This window comes from Ylistrum balloti, unplaced genomic scaffold (genome assembly GCF_031769215.1).
Source record: "Ylistrum balloti isolate Yb309-2 unplaced genomic scaffold, AGI_CSIRO_Ybal_v1 Utg371104, whole genome shotgun sequence".
Taxonomy (NCBI): Eukaryota; Metazoa; Mollusca; class Bivalvia; order Pectinida; family Pectinidae; genus Ylistrum; species Ylistrum balloti.
The window spans coordinates 39276-51365 of record NW_026782608.1 but is presented as its reverse complement, the minus strand read 5'-3'; the positions used below and the strand labels follow the sequence as shown (position 1 = coordinate 51365).

The window sequence follows — 12090 nt, the reverse complement described above, 5'->3', positions numbered from 1 at the left end:
AGTAACAACCACACAATGATACACGGTAACAACTACACAATGATACACAGTAACAACTACACAATGATACAAAGTAACAACCACACAATGATACACGGTAACAACTACACAATGATACACAGTAACAACCACACAATGATACACAGTAACAACCACACAATGATACACGGTAACAACTACACAATGATACAAAGTAACAACAACACAATGATACACAGTAACAACTACACAATGATACAAAGTAACAACAACACAATGATACACAGTAACAACCACACAATGATACAAAGTAACAACCACACAATGATACACAGTAACAACTACACAATGATACACGGGAACAACTACACAATGATACACGGTAACAACTACACAATGATACACGGTAACAACTACACAATGATACAAAGTAACAACAACACAATGATACACAGTAACAACTACACAATGATACACGGTAACAACTACACAAAGATACAAAGTAACAACTACACAATGATACACGGTAACAACTACACAATGATACACGGTAACAACTACACAATGATACACGGTAACAACTACACAATGATACACGGTAACAACTACACAATGATACACGGTGACAACAACACAATGATACACGGTAACAACTACACAATAATACACGGTAACAACTACACAATGATACACGGTGACAACAACACAATGATACATGGTAACAACTACACAATGATACACGGTAACAACCACACAATGATACACGGTAACAACCACACAATGATACACGGTAACAACTACACAATGATACACGGTAACAACCACACAATGATACAAAGTAACAACCACACAATGATACACGGTAACATCCACGCATTGATACACAGTAACAACCACACAATGATACACAGTAACAAGCACACAATGATACACGGTGACAACAACACAATGATACACGGTAACAACTACACAATGATACACGGTAACAACTACACAATGATACAAAGTAACAACAACACAATGATACACAGTAACAACTACACAATGATACAAAGTAACAACTACACAATGATACACAGTAACAACCACACAATGATACACGGTAACAACTACACAATGATACACGGTAACAACTACACAATGATACAAAGTAACAACAACACAATGATACACAGTAACAACTACACAATGATACAAAGTAACAACCACACAATGATACACGGTAACAACTACACAATGATACACGGTAACAACTACACAATGATACACGGTAACAACTACACAATGATACACGGTAACAACTACACAATGATACAAAGTAACAACTACACAATGATACACGGTAACAACTACACAATGATACACAGTAACAACCACACAATGATACACAGTAACAACCACACAATGATACACAGTAACAACCACACAATGATACACAGTAACAACCACACAATGATACAAAGTAACAACCACACAATGATACAAAGTAACAACCACACAATGATACAAAGTAACAACCACACAATGATACAAAGTAACAACCACACAATGATACACGGTAACAACTACACAATGATACACAGTAACAACTACACAATGATACAAAGTAACAACTACACAATGATACACGGTAACAACTACACAGTAACAACTACACAATGATACAAAGTAACAACTACACAATGATACACGGTAACAACCACACAATGATACACGGTAACAACCACACAATGATACACAGTAACAACCACACAATGATACACAGTAACAACCACACAATGATACACAGTAACAACCACACAATGATACACAGTAACAACCACACAATGATACACGGTAACAACCACACAATGATACACGGTAACAACTACACAATGATACACGGTAACAACTACACAATGATACACGGTAACAACTACACAATGATACAAAGTAACAACAACACAATGATACACGGTAACAACTACACAATGATACACGGTAACAACTACACAATGATACAAAGTAACAACTACACAATGATACACGGTAACAACTACACAATGATACACGGTAACAACTACACAATGATACACGGTAACAACTACACAATGATACACGGTAACAACCACACAATGATACACGGTGACAACAACACAATGATACACGGTAACAACTACACAATGATACACGGTAACAACTACACAATGATACACGGTGACAACAACACAATGATACACGGTAACAACTACACAATGATACACGGTAACAACAACACAATGATACACGGTAACAACCACACAATGATACACGGTAACAACTACACAATGATACACGGTAACAACCACACAATGATACAAAGTAACAACCACACAATGATACACGGTAACATCCACGCATTGATACACAGTAACAACCACACAATGATACACAGTAACAAGCACACAATGATACACGGTGACAACAACACAATAATACACGGTAACAACTACACAATGATACACGGTAACAACTACACAATGATACAAAGTAACAACAACACAATGATACACAGTAACAACTACACAATGATACAAAGTAACAACTACACAATGATACACAGTAACAACCACACAATGATACAAAGTAACAACCACACAATGATACACGGTGACAACAACACAATAATACACGGTAACAACTACACAATGATACACGGTAACAACTAAACAATGATACACGGTAACAACTACACAATGATACAAAGTAACAACAACACAATGATACACGGTAACAACTACACAATGATACACGGTAACAACTACACAATGATACACGGTAACAACTACACAATGATACACGGTAACAACCACACAATGATACACGGTAACAACCACACAATGATACACGGTAACAACTACACAATGATACACGGTAACAACCACACAATGATACAAAGTAACAACCACACAATGATACACGGTAACATCCACGCATTGATACACAGTAACAACCACACAATGATACAAAGTAACAAGCACACAATGATACACGGTGACAACAACACAATGATACACGGTAACAACTACACAATGATACACGGTAACAACTACACAATGATACAAAGTAACAACAACACAATGATACACAGTAACAACTACACAATGATACAAAGTAACAACTACACAATGATACACGGTAACAACCACACAATGATACACGGTAACAACTACACAATGATACACAGTAACAACTACACAATGATACACGGTATGATACACGGTAACAACTACACAATGATACAAAGTAACAACTACACAATGATACACGGTAACATCTACACAATGATACACAGTAACAACCACACAATGATACACAGTAACAACCACACAATGATACACAGTAACAACCACACAATGATACACAGTAACAACCACACAATGATACAAAGTAACAACCACACAATGATACAAAGTAACAACCACACAATGATACACAGTAACAACCACACAATGATACACAGTAACAACTACACAATGATACAAAGTAACAACTACACAATGATACACGGTAACAACTACACAATGATACACGGTAACAACTACACAATGATACACAACAACTACACAATGATACACGAACAACTACACAATGATACACAACAACACACAATGATACACGGTAACAACTACACAATGATACACAACAACTACACAATGATACACGGTAACAACACACGGTAACAACTACACAATGATACACAACAACACACAATGATACACGGTAACAACCACACAATGATACACGGTAACAACTACACAATGATACACGGTAACACCCAAACAACACAATGATACAAAGAAACAACCACACAATGATACACAGTAACAACAACACAATGATACACAGTAACAACAACACAATGATACACGGTAACACACAATGACACAATGATACACAGTAACAACTACACAATGATACACAGTAACAACTACACAATGATACAAAGTAACAACCACACAATGATACACGGTAACAACTACACAATGATACACAGTAACAACCACACAATGATACACGGTAACAACTACACAATGATACACGGTAACAACCACACAATGATACACGGTAACAACCACACAATGATACACGGTAACAACTGACACAATGATACACGGTAACAACAACACAATGATACACTGTAACAACAACACAATGATACACGGTAACAACCACACAATGATACACAGTAACAACTACACAATGATACACGGAAACAACCCAACAATGATACACAGAACAACTACACAATGACAAAATAACAACAACACAATGATACACAGTAACAACCACACAATGATACACAGTAACAACCACACAATGATACACAGTAACAACTACACAATGATACACAGATAACAACCACACAATGATACACAGTAACAACCACACATATATACAGTTGATACACAGTATTACACATATACAAAGTAACAACCACACAATGATACACAGTAACAACCACACAATATACAAAGTAACAACCACACAATGATACACAATAACAACTACACAATGATACAAAGTAACAACTACACAATGATACACGGTAACAACTACACAATGATACACGGTAACAACCACACAATGATACACGGTGACAACAACACAGTGATACACGGTAACAACTACACAATGATACACGGTAACAACTACACAATGATACACGGTGACAACAACACAATGATACACGGTAACAACTACACAATGATACACGGTAACAACAACACAATGATACACGGTAACAACCACACAATGATACACGGTAACAACTACACAATGATACACGGTAACAACCACACAATGATACAAAGTAACAATGATACACGGTAACATCCACGCATTGATACACAGTAACAACCACACAATGATACACAGTAACAAGCACACAATGATACACGGTGACAACAACACAATTATACACGGTAACAACTACACAATGATACAAAGTAACAACAACACAATGATACACAGTAACAACTACACAATGATACAAAGTAACAACTACACAATGATACACAGTAACAACCACACAATGATACAAAGTAACAACCACACAATGATACACAGTAACAACCACACAATGATACACGGTAACAACCACACAATGATACACGGTAACAACCACACAATGATACACGGTAACAACCACACAATGATACACGGTAACAACTACACAATGATACACGGTAACAACCACACAATGATACAAAGTAACAACCACACAATGATACACGGTAACAACCACACAATGATACACAGTAACAACTACACAATGATACACGGTAACAACCACACAATGATACACGGTAACAACCACACAATGATACACAGTAACAACCACACAATGATACACGGTAACAACTACACAATGATACACGGTAACAACCACACAATGATACAAAGTAACAACCACACAATGATACACGGTAACAACCACACAATGATACACAGTAACAACTACACAATGATACACGGTAACAACCAAACAATGATATATAACTTCATTATATATATTGTTATATTATATATATAACAACAACATCTGTATCATCAGAATAACACTTATAAACTCGTGTGAAGAAAGAAAACTCAGATAATTTTGTATTTAAATTTTGAAAAAACTCAGAAATCATCAATTAACATATTGTGAATGTTATTACATATATTGCAGAATTTCTGTGAAATCCAAAGTGTGGATTCCGGACAGGTGTCAAGGAAGGTGTAAGTAACACATATGTTTCTAACAGAAAGGGTCAGTGTCGTGTATCAAAGGGGACATACCTAGGTGTTCCTTCCTGATATTTTGAAACATCAGAAGTTGCAGTTAATCCTACGAAGGCACAGTGACCCCGAAAGGGAACGAAAACTATCGTTGTTTGTAAACTCTTATTAGATATTAACGTAAACAAATCAATTTAGATAGGAGGGATAGATTTTTTCAATAAACGAGACACGCTTCATCAGATGTATATATGAGAACAATATTAATGGAAAATAAAACCAAACGAGCGATATCACAGGAGATATCACAGGAGATATCACAGGATATATCACAGGAGATATCACAGATGCAATCATATCAGAATAATGTAGTGATCAACACAGATCATCAATCAATGGTTGTTTAAATGCAAAACGAATGTTTTGAGGATGTATAAGAGGGGTCAGTCCTGTATAGAATGTGTCGATGTTGTATGAGAGAGGTCAGTCCTGTATAGAATGTGTCGATGTTGTATGAGAGAGGTCAGTCCTGTATAGAATGTGTCGATGTTGTATGAGAGAGGTCAGTCCTGTATAGAATGTGTCGATGTTGTATGAGAGAGGTCAGTCCTGTATAGAATGTGTCGATGTTGTATGAGAGAGGTCAGTCCTGTATAGAATGTGTCGATGTTGTATGAGAGAGGTCAGTCCTGTATAGAATATGAATGTGTCGATGTTGTATGAGAGAGGTCAGTCCTGTATAGAATGTGTCGATGTTGTATGAGAGAGGTCAGTCCTGTATAGAATGTGTCGATGTTGTATGATAGGGTCAGTCCTGTATAGAATGTGTCGATGTTGTATGAGAGGTCAGTCCTGTATAGAATGTGTCGATGTTGTATGATAGGGTCAGTCCTGTATAGAATGTGTCGATGTTGTTTGAGAGATCAGTCCTGTATAGAATGTGTCGATGTTGTATGATAGGGAATGTGTCGATGTTGTATGATAGGGTCAGTCCTGTATAGAATGTGTCGATGTTGTATGATAGGGTCAGTCCTGTATAGAATGTGTCGATGTTGTATGAGAGAGGTCAGTCCTGTATAGAATGTGTCGATGTTGTATGAGAGAGGTCAGTCCTGTATAGAATGTGTCGATGTTGTATGAGAGAGGTCAGTCCTGTATAGAATGTGTCGATGTTGTATGAGAGAGGTCAGTCCTGTATAGAATGTGTCGATGTTGTATGAGAGAGGTCAGTCCTGTATAGAATGTGTCGATGTTGTATGAGAGGGGTCAGTCCTGTGTAGAGTGTGTCGATGTTGTATGAGAGGTCAGTCCTGTATAGAATGTGTCGATGTTGTATGAGAGAGGTCAGTCCTGTATAGAATGTGTCGATGTTGTATGATAGGGTCAGTCCTGTATAGAATGTGTCGATGTTGTATGATAGGGTCAGTCCTGTATAGAATGTGTCGATGTTGTATGAGAGAGGTCAGTCCTGTATAGAATGTGTCGGTGTTGTATGAGAGAGGTCAGTCCTGTTTAGAATCTGTCGATGTTGTATGAGAGAGGTCAGTCCTGTATAGAATGTGTCGGTGTTGTATGAGAGAGGTCAGTCCTGTTTAGAATCTGTCGATGTTGTATGAAAGGGGTTAGTCGTTTGTAGAATGTGTCGATGTAGTATGGGGGGCCTACACTAAATATAAAATACGTTGTGTTAGTAATATTTGTACATCAAATACATTTTATTTCATAAATAAGACCAGATCGTCAGATTCGTTGTATTGTTAGTACATTGAAGTTCTCTTCTTTTGTTTCAGGGTGAATGACGTCATAAAGAATGTGGCTGGTTTTGTGGATATATTCGATTGTTTAAGTCTGTCACAAATGGATAGTCAAAACAAATGTTCTGTATTCGAGTGACAGCAGCACTGTAATGTGGATATCTGTATAAGACGGAGCCCGCCAGACAACGTCACGTGTGCGTTTGTGACGTTTGTTCAATCTCTCCCAGAGTACATTGCAGTGTATTGTGACTGTAAAGGAACGGCAACTCTTGTAGAGATTGATGTAGGATGAGACATGGTCTGTCTGACATCGTCACGTGTGAGTTTGTGACGTTGGGTAAGACGTGGTCTGTCTGACATCGTCACGTGTGAGTTTGTGACGTTGGGTAAGACGTGGCCTGTCTGACATCGTCACATGTAAGTTTGTGACGTTGGGTTAGACGTGGCCTGTCTGACATCGTCACGTGTGAGTTTGTGACGTTGGGTAAGACGTGATCTGTCTCACATTGTCACATGTAAGTTTGTGACGGTAAAGTTCGAGGTAACCGAAGACACTAACTTGGTACTGAAATTAAATTCGCCCAGACTATGATTTAAAAGGTTTGGTACGGCGTTGTCATATCTGGTTGTGCTTGCAGCAAAATAGAACTTGATACATAAATGCAGATAAATTTCACCGATGTTTCACCAGTTTTACAAAACGACCCTTGTAAGTGCATGCTCTCTTCTCTCCTCCAACCCCTGCTCCCCTGCTCTGCAACCCCCCCTTCCCCTCTCCTATCTTCTTTACTACACTTGTTATGAAACATCAGAAAGCAATAAAACCGTAACGATGACGATATTTAAAACGTTTTTGTTTTTGTTAGAATGTCAGACCAAAGTACAAGAGTAACTAAATGGTTGTACCACGCTGTGTTAATACACCTCGGGGCAAACGTTCATGGATGTGAATATCGCTAAAGTCGTTCCGTACATATCAAAATGTCACACTTACACAAACGTGTAGACATATCCTGTCAACAAAATATCATAAAAAATGTTGTTTATCCAATTGCATTGAATTTTGCTTTTCAAATGGGCACTTTTTCTGAGTTTGTTGTCAAAATTTGCATGTATTTCATTCGTCACATTTAAGCCTTCGCTATACACAGAATTAAAGATTATTTTGTGTTTAATATGTTAAGTGAAAAGTCTTAAAAAGAAGTCTGGAATCTGGAGTAGAGATTTTTATATTGGTGGTAATAGATTTGAGGAGAGTTGCGCGCACAGTATTAATGGATGCAGGATTTACATTAGGTACATACTAAACAGCCAAGTGCCAGTGGCTGTAATGATGGTTTGTTATTATCGTTAAAGACTGTTATTGGTCATTCACTTCGTGTTTATCAGTTATTGAAAGAAATACATTTGTATTTAAATGATCAATTTTCAACAAACAATATTTACGACTTTTTTTCAGTGCAATATGATGTTTTCACGATTTTTGGCAAAAATATGAATGCTATGTAAAGTGTATATAGGATATTACATTTGTTTCCTTCTATGCCACAAAATGAGAATGTTACAACTTGTTACGAATTTATCGTATTATCTCCCTAGAGGCTTGATAAAATGTAAAAATTCTCCTATTTATTTCGTAAATCTCATAGAATCGAAAACTTGCGTAAGACTAAATAATATGTATATTTTAGTAATAAAGACTCGAGGTTATATGAAGAGTGACGAAACTGCGGACGACTGCCTTTTTTAAGAGTTTTCGCGTGAATCTTTCTTTAGTTCATCATTTTTCATCGTTTCCTCCATTTTGCAGACATGTCACTATTTTCTTAACTATTTAACATTTACATCATATACTAAAGTATAGATATTTATTACATGACTTGATAAAAAAATCGCGCACACCTCAACACTGCTTTCGTTTCCCGCATGGAAAACGAAAAACAAGATGAGAGAAAAGCTAACCAAGAAACAAAAGACATTTTTTCTATCTTTTTTTCGAAATGAAATGAAAATTCGGAAAAACAATAAAACACAATAACAACTACAAGACCGGCAAGGCGCTGGCAGCAAGGCTTCTGATGTATAGCCGAACCCTCCGACCTGGTTCAGGTCACAAAGGAGCACAAGCGCCTGTTCGACCAGGATTCAGTATTTATGTGGAGACCGGTAGTTCTGTGTTTATATGCAGGTAAGAGTGTCTTTGTACTGATCATATGGTCTGTATACAGATGCCATGCTGTTTTTACTATATCTACATTCACTGTAAGTGAAGAATTGACATGTGCCACTTGACAGACCCTAGTAGAAAGTAGCCAAGGTGTACAGTATTTATAAGGAAGTTCGAACAGCGTAGGCCTAAAATTACATCACGCTTGAGTACGGTAGCACATATGTAGTAAAGCAAAAGGCGAAGGCAGTCGTGCTTATCCACTGTCACTTTGAACCATGCAGTTAACATGCTTGTTTTGTACGTCAAATATCGATTATAACTTACGTCGTAATCGATATTTGATAAATGAATTTGTCAAAACGACAGATATGAGTGTACGAAACGTCAGTCAAGCTGTGACTAACAAATATGGAAACACGTACATAGACTGATCAATGTTTAACGGGTTGGGGGTGTGGGCTGGCTACTCGGGTAAACGTAAGCCTACATATATACACCACTGGGCGATCGCCATTTTTATCATGATACTGGCACTGTCAACCCATAGTACTACCGAACTCGTAAATTAAAAAGTTACAACAAGTTAAAAAGTTACGATGAGGGTGCATATCTCTTAGACCTAAAATGCACGGTCCTTTTATAACATGATAAAATATTCAATTTACGGGAAAGTTACGGGAAAACTTGTTTATGAGTTGGGATACTAAAGTAGGTGTTATTGAAAGCTTAGTAGCTGGCACGTGTATCGCACGCTTCCAACGAGGAGAACTCGAGATCGAGGCCAAGATGCACGTATTTACGCTTTATTTTTCCTCTTAACATCTAGCGCTGTTCCCTTGTCCGACCACGTGAAGTGTTTCTACGTATGCACTGATTTCCCCCCATATTTCTTCATAAACAATTTCTATATACCCGAATAAAGTCTAGGGATTTCCCTTGTCAGACCACAAGGGATTTTTTCCTCGTGCACGGACTTCTTCCATATTCAATGAAACGGTTCCCCTACATTTTCTCGTGAAATCTATGTCTGTTCGATTCCCAGTTTTGTGTTATATCACATGCACAATGCAACTAGCGATTCCTCATCTAAATCGGTCGTCCTAATCAACACAGAATTGATTTATCAATAAAGTATTAGCTATGTCCCTCACCAGCAGTGCTCTAAGGGACTGTTTAATTCATACATCTCCATCAGTGATTTGTCATTTTAACAACATGATCTAAAACCTACTTATATATTCTCTTAGGGACGCTAATCATCGAAATGGAAGAGAACCGTTTGACCGGAAGTACACGTTTTGACCTGTACGTGAAGGCTGCCAGTGATGGGAAGAGTCTTGGAGACTGTCCATTTTGTCATTATGCACTTATGTATGCCAAATCACTGGGCATAGCAGATGAGCAATTTAGTATACACTTCATTGACACTACAAATAAGCCAGAAGAGTTCATGAACCTCAACGAAAAAGGCACTGTCCCAGTTCTAGTTGATAATCAAAACAATCGGACCTTCACGGAATCAGCCGACATCGCCAACTATCTCCGAGAGCAGTTTTCTAGCACTGATCCTTTGGCAGAGTACATTGGACCCGATAAGGCTTTCTTTGGTGTTGTTCTTCCAAAGCTTGGCAAAATGTTGAAGAAAAAGGACGAAAATCAGGATTCTGAAAAATGCAAGTCCGAGCTCATTGACCAACTTGAAATAATTAACAAATACTTGGAACAGTCTGCCTCAGACCGGAAAGGTCATTATCTGGCCGGTGAACGGATAAGTGAGTTGGATTGCGTGTTTATGCCAAGGCTGCGCCATGTGATAGTTGCTGGTGGTCATTACGAAGGCGTCGATATCGGCGAGTTTTCAGCTTTGAAGGAGTACTTGGATATTGCTATGGCGTGTAATGAATTCACATCCACGTGTTGTGCAGAGGAGGAAATCATCAAAGGCTGGGCACGACACAGGAAATGATTACATAAATGGCACCGGAAGTACAAATGGTGTAATTGTTTTGAACAAAAAATTGATGTCGGATCAGTAGACCTGCTGTTCCTTTAATAGACTATTATCGGCTTACAAAGACAGGTCAAAGGTAACAAGTATATAATAGTATAACATATAGTTACTTTGTACAAAAATTGGATGTTGTTGGTTTCATAAAGTTTGAATAAATACACACACGCTGTATACATTGTTAAATTTGCTTCTTTGGTGTTAAGGGCACATGATGTCATTTCTTAATTTTAAAGATTTTAAGATCATCTGAAAGGTCGGTAGGAGTGATAGTCATTACGTTTGCACCATGCGTTAATTTTTCATACAAGCGACATCTCTTTATAACAAAAATGCCCAGGGTAATGACATTGAGCCTTTACTAGCATGCTCGGATGAATGGATACCAAGTCAAACGAAATACAAGTAATATGGGACATTATTTGTGAAAATGA

The 12090-nt window shown here is 37.6% G+C and overlaps 2 protein-coding genes across 2 annotated transcripts in view; both read left to right on the top strand.

Moving 5' to 3' along the window:
- LOC132560721 (neprilysin-3-like) overlaps positions 1-7614 on the top strand; it is a 33048-nt gene extending 25434 nt beyond the window's left edge. The window contains exons 15-16 of the mRNA XM_060225399.1: positions 5672-5721; positions 7512-7614. Coding sequence (XP_060081382.1) covers positions 5672-5721; positions 7512-7614 — 153 coding nt within the window. The remainder of the gene's footprint in view (positions 1-5671; positions 5722-7511) is intronic.
- Positions 7615-9641: 2027 nt separating this feature from the next.
- LOC132560713 (uncharacterized) lies at positions 9642-11830 on the top strand. Its single transcript, XM_060225388.1, has 2 exons — positions 9642-9666; positions 10896-11830. The coding sequence occupies exon 2, from the start codon at positions 10913-10915 to the stop codon at positions 11612-11614; it is 702 nt and encodes a 233-aa protein (XP_060081371.1). The 5' UTR covers positions 9642-9666; positions 10896-10912; the 3' UTR covers positions 11615-11830.
- The last annotated feature ends 260 nt before the right edge of the window (positions 11831-12090 follow it).